Here is a 21,070-nt window from a genome sequence, read left to right as displayed (position 1 = left end):
TCACCTGGGACTTTGCTACCTCATGTTATTAAGATTTCCTTGGGGGCTCACAGGTTGGACCCCCAGTGATTATATATCAGCAGTATAAAGCAGTTTGGGAAAAGAAAGAGTTGCAAACTCTGCCATCAGAACAAGCTCACTGCCAAATAAACAGTTAACTCATTTTGCAGCCGGCTATGTACAGTGTAAATAAAGGATGTAGAAGCTAAACAGTCCAAAATGTTCAAATGAAATCCAATAGTAAAATTGCAAAATCGCACATAAATTCAAGCATATGTAAATATACAAGCACACATATACAAGCAGAAAAGTAAAGATACATCATGCACACGTGCATATATAAATACATACAGTACACAGATGCTCTATACACTAGGGATATGTTCACACTAAGTTTAAAGGGGTTGTCCAGGCTTTTCACATAATCTCAGTACATATCTGGGCTGCAGAATTAGGACAATAAGTAATTTACTTTCTGTCACTAGTTTGCACTGTTTTCTAGATATTCTGAACAGAACGTCCAAGGGGGGGGGTGTTATTGCATTGAAATGAGAACTAGTCGTAACCTCCTACTCTACTCTAACCCCACCCTCCATAGCTACAGGCCCTCCCCGTCCACATGAAGAAGCCCTCATCACACAGTAACAAATCCTCCCCCTCTAGCAGCCTCACTGCAGAGAGCAGACCACCCAGCTGCTCCTCCCCCAGACACACACTGAACAGTGATCTATGGAAAGTGAAACTAGTGAGGAGGGAAAATCGTCCTGCATTCTGGGCCACTCCATGATTACAATACATAACTCATTATCAGTAATTCCTTCCCTCACTGTCCCAGGCTGCTGGCAGCAGTGAGAACAGACTGTGTGCTGGCCAGTGATGGGGGTCTGCAGCTTCTAATCTGCACAGGGGATTGCAGTCACTGATGTAATCTGTTGTGTGACAAAGCCTCTGCTGAGTGAATGAGACAGTTCTGTGTCACTGATGTCTTCACACAGCAGCAGATTTGGTGCAGTGTATGTGTGAGCTCTGTGTCTCTAATGACACAAATACTGATGGGAGCTGCCTGTCCAATCAGCAGCTGTAAGGCTAAGTTCACACGTAGCGGAACTCTTGCGGAAATTACCGCGAGAGCTCCGGAATTCCATTCCACGGGAAAATCGCATTTTAAATTCCCGCTGAAAAACTAGCATTTTGCAAGCGTAATTAGAACTGATTGACAGGTTGCTCACATTCGTCAAACTTAGTGTTTGACAAGTGTGACCAACTTTTTACTACTGAGGCTGCCTATGCAGCATCAGTAGTAAAAGATAAAATGTAAAAAACAATAAAAAAAATAAATGGTGTTATTCTTACCTTCCGACGTCCCGAGCAGCCTTTCCGCCTCTCTCCACCCTCTCGTTCCCAGTAATCCTTTGCGAAAATGCCTGCGATGACGTACGCTCTCGCGGAATCGCGACGTCTCACGGTAATTCACTATGACGTCGTGCGAATGACCGCGAGACTTCGCGATCCCGCGACAATGGACGTCATCGCGGGCATTTTCGCAAAGGATTACTGGGACCGGGAGCGTGGAGAGAGGCTGGAAGGCTGCACGGGACGTCGGAAGGTGAGAATAACAATATTTTTTATTTTAAATTCTATTTTTTCCAGGGATATGGTACCCAAAGCCCAGAGGACAGTCTTCTCTCCTCCGGACCGTGGGTACCATCCGCAATTGTTCTGCTTACTTTTCGCATGGTGTGCACAGCCACATGCGGAAAGTAAGCAGAACAATGCATTCCTATGGGTGCGGGATCGCTGCGATTCCGCAAAATTAATGAGCATGCTGTGTTTTTTACCGCAAAGCGATTCCGCCGCGGTAAAAACCGCAGCATTAGCACAGCATTGCGGAATCCCATAGGAATGCATGTTTTTTGCGTTTTCGCGGCAAAATCACGCGGTTAAAACCGCCGCAGAAACGCAAAAAAAAACGCCACGTGTGAACTCAGCCTAACAGTGTGAAGTGTTGGGGGGTGTATGTATGTATTGTGCTGCTTTCACAAACACAGGATCACTGCTGTGTTCTTTCCAATGCTGGAATGATGATAAAGATAAGTGCTGGTGCAGTTTACTGCCACCCAATGAGTGGGCAGTGGGTGGTGCTGGTCACTGGAGCTTGCTGGGAGCTTGGTGGAGCTTCACACATACACTGCACCAAATCTGCTGCTGTGTGAAGACATCAGTGACACAGAGCTGTCTCATTCACACAGCAGAGGCTTTGTCACACAACAGAGGCTTTGTCACACAACAGATTACATCAGTGACTGCCATCCCCTGTGCAGATTAGAAGCTGCAGACCCCCATCACTGGCCATCACACAGTCTGTTCTCACTGCTGTCAGCAGCCTGGGACAGTGAGGGAAGGAATTACTGATAATGAGTTATGTATTGTAATCATGGAGTGGCCCAGAATACAGGACGATTTTCCCTCCTCACTAGTTTCACTTTCCATAGATCACTGTTCAGCGTGTGTCTGGGGGAGGAGTAGCTGGGTGGTCTGCTCTCTGCAGTGAGGCTGCTAGAGGGGGAGGATTTGTTACTGTGTGATGAGGGCTTCTTCATGTGGACGGGGAGGGCTTGTAGCTATGCAGGGGGGGTTGTTGCTATAGAGGGCATGTTTGGAGTAGAATAGGAGGTTACGACTAGTTCTCATTTCAATGCCATAACACCCCCCCCCTTGGACGTTCTGTTCAGAATATCTAAAAAACCGTCCAAACTAGTGACAGTAAATTACTTATTGTCATAATTCTGCAGCCCAGATATGTACTGAGATTGTGTGAAAAGCCCGGACAACCCCTTTAACTACGAGGATTTTGAAGTGAATCTGCTTCACTATCCTCATAAAAATCTCAGTGTTAACATATCATTAAAAGGGGTTGTCCAGGCTTGGGGCCCAAGTCTGTAGTCACATTATGTGACAGCAAATTTTTGTGAATCCTCACGCTGTCATCCTGTACGCTGTCAGTATTTGCCGACTTTGGGAATGGGCAGTCATGTGACCGCAAGTATGCAAATGACATATTTCCAGCCACATTCTGAATAGACGTGCCATACTGCTATGGAAGTCTAGTTGGCATGTGACAGCATGTATGGAAATCACTTGGCACCGGAGAATCCAGACTGCTTGCACACTGTGAGGATTCACAAGTCTGAAGTCCCATAGATTGAATGCAGACTTTTAACCCCAAGCCTGGGCAACCCCCTAAGGGTGGTTTTAAGGGATCCCATCACTAGATTCTTACTGCCCGAACCACAGGAAGCATGAATCGGAGCCTCAAACGGCATCAATTGTCTACAAGATGCTAGGTGTAAAACCATCCAAGGGTTCACTCTGACGTCCGTGTTTCATGCACATGTTATACTCATGTTTTCCACGGATAGAACACGTACTTGTTCTTGGAGCTGTTCACATGTCCATGTTTTTTTTTATAGTCAAAGTGATTCACCAAAAAATTAGTGACGTCCATTTTTGATTCGATTCATGGATTAAATTTACCCATGAAAAGCATGGACTGCACAAAGTTACCTGCCATGTGCAATCCGTGTGCCCCCCCCCACTTGTAATGTAGGGGGTAGGAGAAGGTTTGCAATTTTTTTTGCACCATTTTAGTGTGACATATCACTAGCCTCCCGGATATAGACAGTTGCAACTGGAAACCTGCGGCGTGTGGAGGACAAGACGGATTCAATCAAGTATCAGGAACTTTTAGGAGAAAAAGTCACGTCTTCTATGAGGACGCTGGAGCTTGGGTTGTGATTGGACTTTCTAACATGGCAGTGATCTCAAAGTCCACAGCCTTAGCACCAGTCACTCTGTCTACCCGATCCCAGGGGGTGTTGTGGTCTTCTTCCTGTACAGGGATCTAGACGTATTCAGGGGCTCATGGATTGGGTCCACAGAGTAGCTGCTGGTCGGTGCAGCCAGGTGGCAGAGGATGGTTTGGATGTAACCAGAAGGTCAGGGACAGGAACAGAATCGTCAAACAGAACTATAGTCTAAATATGGTTAAAAAATGAATCAAATGGGCGCTGAAGAAACAGGACTGAACCAGAGCAAGTACAAACTATAACTGGCACCTCCCAGCAGTAAGCTGGAGGTTAAGTAGGGTGTGGTGCAGCTCCATTGGCAACAACAGGGAGTTGATTACTCTTGCTACAGCACACACCCATACTGCCTTACTAGGCGATCTACAGGTCTTAACCACACTGTCAAGGACATAGAATGTGTTGCTGGTCATGATGTCTCCTCCATCACCAGCGCTGCCCACAGAATGATTATGGAGGTGACAGAAGCTGGAGTAGGTGCAGGTGTGGATTTGACAGGCCGGTGTCACACTTGCGAAAAACTTGCACAAGTCTCGCATCTCAATGCCCGGCACTGCCGCCGGCACTCGAATCGGAGCGTTCAGCTGCATAGAAATACATGCAGCCGGAGTGCCGGCGGCAGTGCCGGGTATTAAGGTGCGAGACTTGTGCGAGTTTCTCGCAAGTCTGACCCCGGCTATAATCTTTTATCTGGGATGTAAAGAAAAAGGTGACTACAACATACAAGCCCAAGAATGTTACTGACCTGGAGACCATTGCTCATGAGAAATGGGCTATGGTTCCTCAGAGGCTGGTGTTTGGCTATGCTTCACCTTTGCAGCAGGTTATAACAGCCAGAGGGGCTCCACTAAGTACTTAAGATGCTTATCATGAAGGGGTGAATAATTCTGAGTCCTGACAGTGGCATTTTGTGCTGAATTTGGAGAAACCACTTGTTATAATAGTTGTGTTCGGCTGTTGACATTGTTCTTGTTTCATTTATTGCAAAAAGCAGAAAGTTTGAACAATTCACTAATAAACCTAATTTGCAGCGTGGGGGGGGTGAATACCTCTGACTTCACCTGTATCTCTATATATTTCGCTGTTATATGAAATGTTACTCTACGGTCAATGGAAACAATTTCTTAGTCACATGGGATTGCGGCACTCCCCCTGTCAGTCAGGAGTCTCCGCCATGGCCTCCTCCACCCTTAACACCTCCGCAGCGGCAGAACGATCTTACCTTAGGGGCTTTGCGAGAATTTTATTCCAGTCAAACACAATTATTTCTGTATCTGCTTCAAACTTGCTCCAAAATCCCATTTGCAGCCACAAGTAACAAGTTCTGCATTTCATAAATGCATTCCCCCATAAGAGACCTGCAGGAGAAACGGAACAGACGGCAATTAGAGGATTAAACGGGGACGTTTTGCTAAGCGTTCTTCTCCTACGTAATTGTTTAGATTTGTTTGAAATCAGTAGATCGACTTCTTCCCATCACACATAGCAGCCCGGTCTTATATGCGTAAGTCTGAAATGTTTATCCAGGACCTGTAATCTGTGGGGGAACCTCCTAGCAAGAGTTCAAATTCCCTGCAGCACCCCCGCAGGCAACAAGAAGCATTGCATGATGCCCATTAAAATCAATAGTTTGTCGGTCGGTGTAATAGTACATAGGACATGCTCAGTCCTCCAGATGGATCATGGATAACTTAAAAATTAATTGGCCCCTGAACTGTCAAACAAGGGTTTGATACATAATATGATGAACAGACAATCATCAAATCACATGATTTCTAAACTATGTTGCCTTACCCCCAAAAAATCCCTCCAAAATGCCACTAGGTGTCGCCTTTGGTGCAACTTGCTGTTTTCTGCCTGTTGTCAAGTGTAATCCTTTTCCAGCAGCAGAGTAGCTGAGATGGATTATAGGTGGTTTCTTGGGGTTTTGTCTTCCTACAAGAAAGAAGGGGAAGATATTTGTTTTTCTATGGGAAGATGGGGCAGGTCTTTGTCTCTTTATGGGTGCTGGTCTTCGTCTATCTGTTCTGCTGTCTGTCCAACTGCATACAGGTAAACCAGAGAGATGGGCATGCAGTTCAGGGCAAGCAAGCACTGGCAAGTGAAAAGCATGCTTGGAATTGCTGGAAAAATAAATTCCAGCACCTATGGTGCTGGCAGAATGCTAATGTAGAAAAAAACACCCACAGAAAAAGAGCAAATGAAAAGTTACATAGCCTGAAAATTGGGACAGTCTGTACACTTTTTTGATTAGGGCCGCAGTGTCATTCTTTTCTACAGGTTTGCTTTGAAAATACAGATGGGCTTTAAAGGGGTTGTACAGGGTTACAAAAAAACTACTATTGATTTCTTTTGAAATTGGCATCACACCTGTCCTCAGTGTCATATTCATTTCGATAGGGAAGGACTGCAATATGAGATACAACCTTGTGGCTGGAATGGCGCCTTTGCGCCATTTTTCAATTCTTCCAATCCCTATTATTGCAGATAAAAAAAGGAATGGCCAGTAGGAGAAACTATAGGAAAAGATTAAAAATTTAAACCTGGAGATGTGCAATCAGTTACAATCTGTGGGGCAATCTAGCAGCAACTCTTTAATTTCCCTGCAGCGCCACCACAGGACAAAATAAGTATTGCATGCTACCTCTTAAGAATGATCATTGGCCTCTCTATATAATACATTGGGGTATGCAAGTAATCAGAAGTTCCGGATCCACCCTATAATAACTCTATAGCTTACAAAGTAAGGGCGGCGCCTGTCCTCCCAAGTTTGAGCCATCCATATACAGTATTACCAGAAAAAGCCATTCATTTGAATGCCATCATGTAGTACTCCATTTGTCCTGCAGAGGTCACTGCAGAAGATGAAATGCCTGGTTAATTATTCTTGGTCCAATCAGCTTCCCGCTCTACCATGAGACCGCACCTCTGAGGAGACAGGTACAAATCCCAATGAAGAGTTAAAGGTTTTTTTTTTTTTTATTTTGAGCAGTTCTGAAACTTTCTAACTTTCATTAAGGGCTGTACGGCACTTTTACGGCACAAGAAAAATCATATATTTTTGCAACATTTTTTTTCCCCCAAAAGTTAAATTAGTGGAATTAGTGGGAGTGGTGTGGACAGCCATGTTATGATCAGGTGTGGACTTTGAGACAGCCGAAGATACACCAGTAAGGGGTGCATTGGGTGAGGTGTAGCCCATCTTTAGGGTCTACTGCAATTCAGCCCTTGCAATGGAGGCACCCTCTCATGGAAAAATCTGAATATTTCTTCAATAACTTCTAGAATCTCTCGCTCTTTTATGAAGGCCCCTCTAGATCTCAAGTACCAGATACCTGAAGTTTCTTTCTCGGCTCACTGGACAGTTTTTCCCTGGTCCTTGGCATGCTAATACACTCACTCCATGCAGGGCTGGTTTTAGACAAAGTGGGGCAGAATCCTACTTCTGGCCATTCTCCAGCTAATTAAACAAGACCTGTCACCAAGTTTAAAAAGTGGCCAGTTTTGAACTTAATTTATCTCTGAATAATCCACTTTTTTTCTTTTTTAAATCTGCCATACGGTTCAAGAGATAGACTTTTTTTTTTTTTTTTTTTTTTTTAATCTAGGCGTCATTTTTTATGGATTTTACAAGGGAGTATTAGTCACAGGATCCTCGGGGGAGTGTCTTTAGGATTTTCTGCATTATTACCCTATGTGACGTATGCTGTGATAACAAAATAGGTTACGTCCGAGAGTGGACCCTCTGGATCGCGGCACTGGAGCTCCCAGGGGTGAGCGCGCCAGGTGGTGCCGACCCCTTTACAGGGGCCGTTAGGGGCAGACCCTCAGAAGACAGATACCGCGACTGCTAGAACCAAGAGGGGCGGCTCGAAGGACTGAGTGGAGGGTGCCGGACTGAGAACTGGAGTATAGGACTGGGCACTGGAGTACAGGATGGAGACACGGAGTACAGGACGGAGGCACGGAGTATAGGAGGGAGACAGGGAGTACAGGACTGGGCAGAGGAGTGTCGGACTGGGCACTGGAGCACAGGACGGAGGCACGGAGTACAGGACGGAGGCACGGAGTACAGGAGGGAGACAGGGAGTACAGGACTGGGCAGAGGAGTGTATGACTGGGCACTGGAGCACAGGACGGAGGCACGGAGTACAGGACGGAGGCACGGAGTACAGGAGGGAGACACGGAGTACAGGACTGGGCAGAGGAGTGTAAGGAGTGAGTAGGGGAGAAACCCCTAAACACCCAGGCCAGGATACTGTACGGGAAGTCCACACGATAATCAGGCGTCTCCACCATGTTGGAGACGCCTGATATACCCTGCAGAAGACGGCTGATCGGTCGCTCAGACCGCTGGGCGGCGCTGCAGGGTTAAAGGATCTGCAGAGCGCGCGCCCGCGGCCTAAGGCGCCCACAGGAAGCCGGCACACGCTGGACGGAGGAGAAGGAGGAGTAGGCGGGCCCAGAGCGGCGAGCGCAGGTAAGTAAAGGCGGCGGCGGGCCCCGCTGTTGCTGGGACGGCGGCGGCTACCGCCGCCGACGTGACAGTACCCCCCCTTTACGTCTCCCCTTCTTGAGGTTAGACAAAAACTTCTTTAGAAGACGAGGAGCATTAATATTCTCTTTGGGCTCCCAGGACCTCTCCTCGGGACCAAAACCCTTCCAATCAACGAGGTAGAGGGTACGCCCCCGAACTTTTTTTACGGCAAGAATCTCTTTTACCTCAAAGACATCATCAGCCCCTACTGGCTGAGGAGAAGAAGGGGGAACTGAGCAGTACCGATTCAGCACAACAGGTTTAAGGAGCGAGACATGGAAGGCGTTAGGGACCCGAAGCGAAGCCGGCAACTTCAATTTATAAGCCACGTTATTAATGCGTCCCAAGACCTGGAACGGGCCGATGTACCGAGGACCCAGTTTGTAAGAAGGCAACTTCAAGCGGATATACTTAGTTGACAGCCAAACTTTGTCGCCAGGTTGGTAAGGTGGAAGGTCCCGGCGCCTCTTGTCTGCATGTCTTTTAATCCGGATACTGGATCTTTCAAGAGCTTCTCTGGTCTCCTTCCAGACTTGAGAAAATTCGGTGGCGAGGGCATCTGCTGCAGGAACACCAGACGGCGTAGGGAGAGGTAGTGGAACACCAGGGTTCTGGCCGGAAACCACGAAGAACGGCGTCTTGGTGGTGGACTCACTGGGGTGGTTGTTGTGGGCAAACTCTGCCCACGGCAGAAGAGACACCCAGTTGTCTTGATGGGCGTTCTAGAAGTGACGCCGGTAGGCTGTTAATACCTGATTGATTCGCTCAACTTGCCCATTGGACTGAGGGTGATAAGCAGAGGAGAAGTCCAGAGATATACCCATGAGCTTGCTGAGTGCCCTCCAGAAACGGGAGGTAAATTGGACTCCGCGATCGGAGACAATTCGTTGAGGGAGTCCGTGAAGCCTAAAGATCTGGTGTATGAAGACCTTGGCCAACTCAGATGCCGTGGGTAATCCGGGCAGAGGGATGAAATGGGCCATTTTGGAGAACCGATCGACCACTACTAAGATGGTAGTACATCCGGAAGAACGTGGAAGATCGGTGATGAAATCCATACCAATTTGTCGCCAAGGGGCTTCAGGAGGAGGCAAAGGGTGGAGCAGGCCGGACGGCAGACTTCTAGGTACCTTGTTCAGAGCACAAGCCGTACAGGAGGCTATAAAATCAGTCACATCTTGGCGAAGGGATGGCCACCAGTAGTAGCGTGAAAGAAGGCTGTGGGTTTTCTTGACCCCGACGTGACCCGCAACCTTGGAAGAATGCCCCCAATCCAGGACCTCAAACCTCTTATTCTGTGGAACGAAGGTCTTGCCTGGCGGAATGGGAGAAAGCGTCACGGGCGCCACGGTGACAATTTTGGCAGGCTCAATGATGTGAGAGGAACCTTCCTCAACCTCAGGTGATTGTAGGGACCTGGACAGAGCATCTGCCTTGATGTTTCTGTCCCCCGGTCGAAAATGGAGTTTGAAGTCAAACCGGGAGAAATATAGCGACCACCTGGCTTGTCTGGAGTTGAGCCTTTGCGCGAACTGAAGATATGCCAAATTCTTGTGATCCGTGAAGATTATGAATGGATGAACTGCCCCTTCCAAAAGATACCGCCACTCCTCCAGGGCCATCTTAATGGCCAGTAATTCCCGGTCCCCAATGGCATAATTGCATTCTGCGGGAGAGAACGACCTAGAGAAGAATCCACACGGTACCACTTGACCAGAAGTCGTCCGCTGAGAAAGCACCGCTCCCGCACCAGTAGAAGAGGCATCCACTTCTAGGATGAAGGGCCTATTGGCCAAAGGTCGATGTAGAATCGGGGCGGTAGCAAAGGACTGCTTCAGAGCAAGAAAGGCCTCTTCAGCCTCTGGAGTCCAGGCTTTTGGTTTGGTCCCCTTCCTGGTCAGAGCCGAGATGGGCTTGGTTACCGAGGAGAAGAAGGGAACAAACTGTCTGTAATAGTTCGCAAAACCCAGGAACCGCTGGATCGCTTTTACTCCAACCAGACGCGGCCACTTGAGCACGGCAGCCAATTTTTCGGGATCCATCATTATTCCGGAGTCCGTGATGATATTCCCTAGGAAAGGCAACGAGGACTGCTCGAACAGACACTTTTCTAGTTTGGCGTAGAGTCTGTTCTCCCGTAGACGTTGCAGAACCAGCCGAACACTTTTTCTGTGAGTGGATAAGTCGGGGGAAAAGATGAGTATGTCATCTAAGTATACCACGACAGAAGAGTAGAGTTGGTCTCTGAAGATCTCATTAACGAACTCCTGAAAAACCGCCGGGGCATTGCAGAGACCAAAGGGCATAACCAAATACTCGTAATGGCCGTCCCGAGTATTGAAGGCCGTCTTCCATTCATCCCCGGAACGGATTCGGATCAAGTTATAGGCTCCCCGCAGATCCAATTTGGTGAAGATCCGGGCCCCTCTCAAGCGGTCAAAGAGTTCTGGGATCAGTGGCAGGGGATACCTATTCTTGACTGTGATACTGTTCAGGCCCCGGTAGTCAATACATGGCCGAAGGGACCCGTCTTTCTTCCGGACGAAAAAGAATCCTGCTCCAGCAGGAGAAGTTGACTTCCGAATAAAACCCCGAACCAAGTTCTCCTGGACATATTCAGACATGGCCGCGGTTTCTGCCAGCGACAGGGGATAAATTCTTCCCCTGGGGGGAATTGCTCCTGGCAACAGCTCAATAGGGCAGTCAAAGGCACAATGTGGCGGTAGAATCTCAGCCTCCTTCTTACTGAAGACGTCGGCAAACGAGTGGTAAGCCGTAGGAAGCCCAGGAAGATCGATAGGAGCTTGCTGCGGACTGGGGCGAGATACCGGCAACAGACAGCGTTTATGGCAGAAGTGTCCCCAACGGAGGATCTCCCCGGAATGCCAGTCTAGAACGGGCTCGTGTAGACGAAGCCAGGGTAAGCCGAGGAGCACGGCATGAGACAAACTGGGCAAAACATAAAAGGCGATTTTTTTCTCGGTGAAGAGCTCCAACTTGTATCTCCACCTCAAGAGTGACCATGGTGATAGGTTCAGGTAGCGGGTTGCCATCCACGGAAGCGATGGAGCGCGGACTCTCTAACGTCACAACCGGAATTCGCAGCTGGTCCACTTCCTTGAGCCGGATGAAGTTACCAGCCGCACCCGAGTCCACATACGCCTCCACAGATCTGCGCTCCTGACCTGAAACAATTAAAGCCGAAATAGTAAGGGGTAGAGAGGAATCGGTGTCACCTAGGGAGGCCTCTCTTACCTGGCCTAGGCGGAGGCGTTTCCCGGCCGCACTGGGCACGTGCGCACAAAATGGTTAGCCCCGCCACAATAAAGGCAAAGGCCTTGTGTCCTTCTCTCCCTGCGTTCCTGCTCTGACAACCTCACATGGTCTACTTGCATGGGCTCAGGAGTGGAATTACTTGAAGACGCTGGGGAGCGGGGAATGGGCGCCTGGTATAACCGAAAAGATCTCTTTTCCCTAACTGACTCCCGGGAGCGTTCCTGGAACCGTAAATCAATACGGGTAGCTAGGGATATGAGATCCTCCAGAGTGGTAGGGGTGTCCCGGCCAGCCAGCTCATCCTTTATTTTACCCGAGAGTCCCCTCCAAAAGGCCCCAACCAAAGCCTCGTTATTCCACCCCAGTTCAGAGGCCAGGGTCCGGAAGCGGATAGCATATTGACCGACAGTGAGGGAGCCTTGGCAAAGATTGAAAAGAGCCTCCGTGGTGGAGGCCACACGGCCAGGCTCATCAAATACCCTGCGGAAAGTATCCAGGAAGTTGTGGATGCTAGATACCACCGGGTCATCTCTCTCCCAGAGGGGATTTACCCAGGCTAAGGCCTCTCCCTCTAAATGGGACACAATGAAAGCTACCTTGGCCCGATCCGAGGGATATTGCTGGGGCAGGAGCTCGAAGTGCAAACGGCACTGGTTCAAAAACCCCCGACACAACTTGGGGTCACCGCTAAACCTGGGAGGTTTCCCCAAACGTGGTGGAGGATGGGGTAGGGAATCCCGAGGTAGGGCAGAAGTGGCAGCAGAGGACTGTAGCGATTGGAGTCGGTCGTCCACGGACGCCATGTAGCTCAGAATATGGGATTGAGCGTCACGCTGCTGCGCGAGCTCCTGCTGGAGTCCCGCTAGCAACGGGGCGTTCCCCGGGTCGGTGGTTTGTAAGGCAGAAAGGCGGGTGTCCATGGACTTCATAAAAGACATTATTCTAGTCTGATTTTCACGTAAAAAGAGCAATTCTTTTTGGGTGGCCGCTGAGGCGCTAGCAGGGTCCATGGCCTGATTATGCTGTGACGTATGCTGTGATAACAAAATAGGTTACGTCCGAGAGTGGACCCTCTGGATCGCGGCACTGGAGCTCCCAGGGGTGAGCGCGCCAGGTGGTGCCGACCCCTATACAGGGGCCGTTAGGGGCAGACCCTCAGAAGACAGATACCGCGACTGCTAGAACCAAGAGGGGCGGCTCGAAGGACTGAGTGGAGGGTGCCGGACTGAGAACTGGAGTATAGGACTGGGCACTGGAGTACAGGATGGAGACACGGAGTACAGGACGGAGGCACGGAGTATAGGAGGGAGACAGGGAGTACAGGACTGGGCAGAGGAGTGTAGGACTGGGCACTGGAGCACAGGACGGAGGCACGGAGTACAGGACGGAGGCACGGAGTACAGGAGGGAGACAGGGAGTACAGGACTGGGCAGAGGAGTGTAGGACTGGGCACTGGAGCACAGGATGGAGGCACGGAGTACAGGACGGAGGCACGGAGTACAGGACGGAGGCACGGAGTACAGGAGGGAGACACGGAGTACAGGACTGGGCAGAGGAGTGTAAGGAGTGAGTAGGGGAGAAACCCCTAAACACCCAGGCCAGGATACCGTACGGGAAGTCCACACGATAATCAGGCGTCTCCACCATGTTGGAGACGCCTGATATACCCTGCAGAAGACGGCTGATTGGTCGCTCAGACCGCTGGGTGGCGCTGCAGGGTTAAAGGATCTGCAGAGCGCGCGCCCGCGGCCTAAGGCGCCCACAGGAAGCCGGCACACGCTGGATGGAGGAGAAGGAGGAGGAGGCGGGCCCAGAGCGGCGCGGCGAGCGCAGGTAAGTAAAGGCGGCGGCGGGCCCCGCTGTTGCTGGGACGGCGGCAGCTACCGCCGCCGACATGACGCCCTATGAGCAATGCCTCTATAAAAATGATCCCTATATAAAAAGGTCCATATCTCTGGTGGATATAAAAACATTGGATACTCAGGGGAGCAGCGGGAATGTGATCAGCTAAAATTGGTTACTTTTGATTAGGTGGCAGGTCCCCTTTAAGGAATTTCCAAGTTATCGAGTTAAATGAGTGTCTATTTAAAATTGTACTGTCATGCAATAGATAAATACAACTAATTATTTTTTACTGTTTTAATCAATGGCTGAATATATCTAGTATGTGTCATTGTAACATCTGCTTTATACCAACATTTCAATAACCAATTATAAAAAAAATTATAAAGTTCAGGTCTACCCCGTCCGGTATCGGCAACCTCCATAATTATCCGTGCGCAGTCTTTGCAGGCTGACCTATGCCATTAAAAAAAACAAAAAAAACAACAACTTAATGGCTATTTAGCTAGAAGTCTCTAAAGGACCAATTACCATCACTGGAGCGTTTAGTGTTAATTAGGCCACATTTTAATTGGACTCCGGCTTTCAATTTTTTTTTTTTTTTGCAGTAGTCAAAACAATGATAATGACATTGCGCCGTGACATTAAAGAGGATGTTAGTTTACCGTTGTACAAGTAAAGTAATTGTCCCCCCTTGTTTATGTATAGGGCGAGCTCTTTAATGTTACTTCTATCAGGAAGTCCATACACAGGGTAATATATTCAGGGGCATACGGCATAGCCTAATTAGGACCCTGGTGTATAGTATTATGGTTTCCTGCATGTTAGCAGTAGCCCCCTTACAAAAATGTGCAGCAAGTAAAATACACATATATGTGAAGCTTAAAAATACAGACCGTGTGTCATTTTCATGTAGAACCACACTGCCCAACACCTCGACGCGCGTTTCGCATATAGTTTCGTCAGGGGGTGGTTACCCCCACATATTATTAATCTCCCTATATGTAATGGGTCTACAAATCCTTTCTATTGTACGTATAAAGAACATGCCTACAACTGTGACCATTTGGTTAACTGAAAACTTCAGTGGGGAGATAGATTCGTGTCCTCGCTTCTTCCAGGTCAGCGCCTCTCCTCCGTGCACATAGACCAGTGCAGTGGTACGGGAGTGCTCTAACCACATAGTTTGTGATTTCTTTCTTACACATTTCTGCTTACTGACTGTGAATGGGAACATTGTTGACATCCAGAAGATAAAAGCGCAGTAATGTGCTGCAGGGTCCTCATCCCGTTCATAACTATACGATCGACACGGCGCGTCACATGTGACATCCGTACAGCGCGAGAAATGACAAGAACTAAATGATAACCACCCGATAATACAGCCCAGTCAGTACCATGAGGATGAAAAGGTCACACACATGTCAGAGCGACCTCAGATCAATACAGACCCCCGGTGAACGGCAGAGAACGCGGGAAGTGCTAAAATGCCGTCTGCAATCTCCCCAAAGGCAGGAATCCCATTAAAGGGCCAGGACTGATATCAGGGGCAGAATCATCCATCCGAGAGACCCCCACCGGCTGCCACCGTCTGTGCTGCTCACCCGGGGACTCTTCTTCCGAGTCCATGAACGTGTGTGTGCCCCCCAAAGGTTAGGAGAGGGAATCGCAGATGTGGGTACAATAAATGTCAGAGAATAGATAGATAGATAATAGATTAATAGATATTGATCTTTAAAGCTCTTTATCACCTTCACGCAGACGCAGAGATTTTTAGCTTTTTTAATTTTTATGCAAATTAACTAAATCCAGATCATGTTACAGATAATGAGATAAAAAGCAAAAAAAAAAGGGGTCACCCTGGGACTAGCCCACCGTCCCCGACCCGGCTCTAGATGTCATCGCCACTTGGTGAATGAGCTAAAAACAAAAAAGAAGGCCGGGAGCCGAGCACCAGACGAGGCAGCATTTTCTCGTTTTGGAACAGAACATCTAAAAATAGTAAAAGAATTCAAAGCAAAACTGCAGAATCTAGATTCTGTTCTGTGAATCCGTCTCTGTATTTATGGCCATTGTTTGCTATTTTGTAGACAGATGATAAATTAGCAGTCTGGAAGCCACTGTCCTCCAACCTGGCGGCTGGTAAATGTGTCAAGTGTGCCACCTAGTGGGCGCTTTTGAGGTTGCAGGGTTTAGTAAGTCCACGAAATTGAGCAAAGCGTTCATCTCTCTCCTCTGGGCGAAAGTAATTATAATCAATAACTATGAGCCCTACAATATAGCAGAGATATATGTTTAGTGTGTATTAAGCCGAGTTTGTCATTTGGCACAAAAAGGGGTTGTGCAAGATTAGAAAAAATGATTTATTGTGTAGGCAAATACTGTCTTTTGTTCCGTGTTGTCGGCCTCATTAGGTTAGGACGATGTTGACAGCATCCCATGGACACAGGAGACCAGCCCCACTTTGGCAACTATGCCATAGATACAGGAGGCCAGCGCCATTTTGGCAACTATGTCATAGACACTGGAGGCCGGCGCCACTTTGGCAACTATGCCGTAGACACTGGAGGCCGGCGCCACTTTGGCAACTATGCCGTAGACACTGGAGGCCGGCGCCACTTTGCCAACTATGCCATAGACACTGGAGGCCGGCGCCACTTTGCCAACTATGCCATAGACATATATTCAACTATATCGAAGTTTAAAGAACAACTTTGGAATTACAACGGCACTGATTACTTCTGCAGTACGGCACTTAGGGTACAATGCAGCCAGGGCAGCAACAGAGAGAATTGGGGACTTAAACAGGCTGGAGTGTGTGTAGGGTGGGATTGGTGGGGACAGTGCTGGAAGTGTGGGAAGGGAACTCGATCTGTGTTGCAAACTTTTCAGACAAATAGCTGGAAAAAAAAAGTCATCGTGATGTTCTGGGTCAGACGGAAAAATTGGTAAAAGTGAGAGACTCCAATCGGAACTGTCAACGTATGTAACTGTAGTGTAATCTCTTTTGAGCAGAACTGGTATCTACTACTACAGTCACTGTATGGTGGTAATATCGGTCTTGGTTTTTACAGTTATTTTTTTGGTCCAGTAAAAGCATGGTGATCTGTCTCCTATAATTAAGCTGCACCTCCATCATAAACATGCATTAACTGGTTTGAGGGCCCAATCATTGTTTTATGCACTTCCCTCAATCTGAACCCTTAAAGGGCTGGTCCGAAAGTAACATTGATTTAATGTAATACACTAATTAAAAAGTCCCTGTCGTTCCCTCACTGCTTTATTATTACTTTTTACATCCTGTTTAATGATGCTTCAGTCATGAGTCCCTAGTGCATGCTGCGATAATCAAACTAGACATCATCAGAAACTAAGGGGCATCAGTGACATCCATTTCAGGGGCTCGGCTAGTTCCTGCTCCGCTGAGCATGCACCGGTTGTCAATTCCAACATATGCTCAGTCGGATCTTTTAATGCACAGTGACAGTGCGCTCCCTCACTAACTCTGATGAGAAGTGACGAGCTTGCAAGTGAGTGCACTGTCACTTCTCATTGCAAGGAGAAATCCTGGTGAGCAGGGAGAAAAGATACCAGTCCTGCTTAATTACACCTCTGCAAAGACAACACTGTTGGTCAGCCAGAAATGTAATTATGGGGGGTGCAGGGGTACCAGTATATAATTAGCACGTGGTAGGTGGCAGTGCTCTGATTTCACAAATTGCAAAGACATTGCTTCAGATAAACAAACACTGGAGATCAAGGGCTGAAAAAACATCTCTGGAGCTGCTGATACCTAAGGAATGGCAACTACGGGGGCTGCAGAGGTAACATTGACATTTCCAAGGGGGAACAAATGGATCTGCCAGGATAAAAATCCATCCATTTTTCCATGATCATCCAATGACCCTGTCTGAAATTTGATTCAGCCCAATGCCAATGAGCTGCTAATGAGCGTCTGCAATAATGTCGTCTGCAACTTTCAAGAACTTGTTGGGTTAACGCACGCCATAAAGCTTGGCAATCACATCTGCAAGTCACTCATTGACGATGCAGCTGAATACTATATTGGTTTGGCGACTGTCATATCTGATATAGTCCTAAAATATTTGCACTTCAGAAGTGAATGGGAGTTTACACCGGGGAGCTCGGCCCTTTGTTCTACAGATGCACTGCGTAGAGTAAACTTTGCATTTCCTTCGGCAAACCAAGATTTCTGCAGGATCCTTTTTCATTATTCCTCATTTACTCAGGGTGACCTTAACACTTTGCCATGCAAAAAAATGTCATCTATATCTTTCCACTTCAAATGCGCAATAAAAGACATTTCCACTTTGGGGAAAATACTCGCCGGAAGGATATATTTTGAGTTGATGAAATATACACAAAGCCGTATTGGAATATGTGAGCCAGACCAGGTCAAAGGTCAATATTATAGGACGCATTGTGCAAATTTATACCGCCCTATATCAAATATCCATTGGAGGTGATTTTCAGTAGAACCGCAAGGGTCCAGATGTCGCAGCCGCAATATAGGGGGATAAAATAGCCAAAGAGGGATGAATCGTTAAGTCATTTTAGACAGGAGGAAGAAGAAATTTGGGGAAATTGAAAAGTGTCATACCGCTTGTGAGCACTAGGTGGCACTGCAGTTTCCTTCCATACACACTAATTGAGCTTTATTCTTTGTGTACTATGCTAGACTGACTGGATTGCTGCATAGATACAGTGGCTTGCAATAGTATTCACCCCTTCTGGTTGTTTTTTTTTTTTTCCAAGGTTGTTTTTTTTTTTTTCCTACAATCTGTGTGTAAATATTTTTACAATTGCATTTATGTGTGATGCATCAGCACGAAATCGTCTAAATTGGTGACGTGAGAAAATTATAGGCATAAATTACATTTATGGGATAAAATAACTAAAAATTGGTATGTGCATATGTATTCACACCTTTTGCTATGAAGCCCCTAAAAATTTATGGTTCAAGCAATTCCCTTCATAATTCACATGCTTAGTGACAGGACGTCCCCCTGTGTGTGATCTAAGTGTGACATGTCTGTCAGTATACACACTTTACCTTCTCTGAAAAGTCATAGAGGCGGCAACACCATTAACAAGAGGCACCACTAACCAAACACCATGAAGACCAAGGAGATCTCCAAACAACACCATGAAGATCAAGGAGATCTCCAAACACCACCATGAAAACCAAGGAGCTCTCCAAAGAACACCATGAAGACCAAGAAGATCTCCTAACACCACCATGAAGACCAAGGCGATCTCCAAATAACAACATGAAGACCAAGGAGCTCTCCAAACAACAAGATGAAGACTAAGGAGATCTCCAAACAACACCATGAAGACCAAAGAGCTCTCCAAAGAACACCATGAAGACCAAGAAGATCTCCTAACACCACCAGGAAGACCAAGGAGATCTCCAAATAACAACATGAAGACCAAGGCAATCTCCAAATAACACCATGAAGACCAAGGTGATCTCCAAACAACAACATGAAGATAAAGGAGATCTCCACACAACACCATGAAGATCAAGGAGATCTCCAATCAACACCATAAAAACCAGGGAGATCTCCAGATAAGTCAGGGACAAAGTTGTTGAGAAGCACAAGTCAGGGTTGGGATATAAAAAAAAATCCCAATCTTTGATGATTACCGGAGCACCATTATCATCAATTCGAAAAAACATGGTACCACAACAAACCTGCCAAGAGGGCGCCCACCAAAACTCTCAGCCCGGGCAAGAAGGGCATTAATCAGAGGCAGCACAGAGACCAAAAGGTAACCCTGATGGAGCTGCAGAGTCCCCAAGCAGAGGCTGGGAGTATCTGTCCATGTGTCCACAATAAGCCGTACAATCTATAGAGGTGGCCTTTATGGAAGAATGAGCATAAAAAAGCCTTTGCTTACACACAAAAATTGTAAGGCTCGTTTTGATATTCATGCCGCATGTAGATATGTCACTTGTAAGCCACTTTTTCTTCACCCTTGAGCTCATTATTCACTCTGAAAAACTAATAAAATTCAATTGACTAAAGCAATATTGACGGAGGGGTCAGATGACAGCTGTGTATTGAATTTCACCCCAGAGCTGGACTCACAGCAACTCTTGCACAATGCTGCTGCCACTTTCTAGTCAGTGCTTTAGTTAAACCCGGAGCTGTATTCACATCTACACTGCTCAGTACTTCTGTATAAAATATTTCATGCTGATCCTTTTTTTTAGTAGGTATATAGGTAATCTCATCCCATAGATGGGCTCACAGCAGCACTTGCATTGCTTATTACTGCTGTGTAATGTCATTCATAGTGTTGTTGCTTTCTACCAAGAATTTTATCTCACCACAGAGCTGGATTCACATTTACACTGCTCAGTGCTTTCATATAAAGTTCTTCATGCTGCTGCTTCCTGGTAAGGGTTTTAACTTACACTGTATAGTACTTCTGCCTAAACTTTTTTCTGTTGATGCCACTTTGTAGTAGGTATATTATCTCACCTGAAAGCTGGGTTCTCAGCTACACTGATCATGACATGCTGCTGTGGCTTGTGAACATGTATTACATGGAGAGCAGTGTGTGCTGTGTATGGGAGAAATCATGGAAGCTTGTCCTTACCCACTAGCTAAACAACTAAAGTCTGCAAAGGCTAAAGGTGGGGAAATGCAGCATACTACTTATATAATGGCTAGGAAGTAGGGATGAGCAGAACCATGGAACTTCGGGTTCATTGGATTCGGCCAGACTTTAGTACAAAGTTCAGTTGAGGTACCAAAACTCGACCCGAACTTGACCCCAAAGTCAATATAAGTCAAAGAGTTCCCAAGCTTTGGTGCTGTAAAATGGCTGTAAAGTGGTTGTAATGAGGGTTAAGGGGCTGCAAAAGGAAGCAAAATGGGGGTAAGAGCAGGACCATTGCTCTGAAAACAAATGTGGATAGGAAAATGACTTAAAATGTCATAGAATTAAAAAAAAAAATCTTGCATCAGGAGGCGGATTACCAATTGGAGGAGTAAAGCCGTGCCTTACATGTGTAGTTTACTGTTTAATGAATGAATAAAAGAAAGAAAGAAAAAAACGTGTCCCCCCCCCCCATTTTAATAACCATCCAAAGGAAAGCAGACAGCTGTGAACTGGTCTTATTATGCTGGGAAAGGGCCAATATCTATGGACATTGCCAGCCTATTAATATCAGCCCCCTGCTGTCTGCTTTACCTTTGCTGGTTATTAAAAATAGGAGGTTATTAATAAATGATGTGGGGTCTCCCTAGTTTTAATAACCAGCTTAGGCAAAACAAACCGTTTGGTGGCTGATATTAATAGCCTGGGAAGGTCTAAGGATTTCAGTAACGTCATCGCCCTTGAGACACGACCGGGAGTGACCTATGGAGCCTCGTTCTAGGAACGAGGCTCCATAGGTTACAGAAGAGAATTGCCTACAGGGAAGTGCCCACAGCTTAAAAAACCTGTTGATTATCTGCGCTGCAGCCTTTCAAAACATTTTATCGAGCATCTGAACTGCAAACCCTAACACAAACTT

At 47.0% G+C, this 21,070-nt stretch overlaps 1 protein-coding gene across 1 annotated transcript in view; it reads right to left on the bottom strand.

Annotated features, from left to right (window-relative positions):
* The window catches only part of TAFA4 (TAFA chemokine like family member 4), a 166,338-nt gene that overhangs the window by 104,225 nt on the left and 41,043 nt on the right, over window positions 1-21,070 (bottom strand). Inside the window, exon 2 of the mRNA XM_073569740.1 lies at window positions 5,086-5,221. Within this exon, the coding sequence (XP_073425841.1) occupies window positions 5,086-5,198 (113 nt within the window). The 5' untranslated portion in view covers window positions 5,199-5,221. The remainder of the gene's footprint in view (window positions 1-5,085; window positions 5,222-21,070) is intronic.

The sequence above is a fragment of the Dendrobates tinctorius genome, unplaced genomic scaffold, assembly GCF_039654945.1.
Source record: "Dendrobates tinctorius isolate UK_male_01 unplaced genomic scaffold, ASM3965494v1 ptg000027l, whole genome shotgun sequence".
Lineage (NCBI taxonomy): Eukaryota > Metazoa > Chordata > Amphibia > Anura > Dendrobatidae > Dendrobates > Dendrobates tinctorius.
Note: the sequence above shows the minus strand (reverse complement) of the source record. Positions and strands in the feature narration are given on the sequence as shown.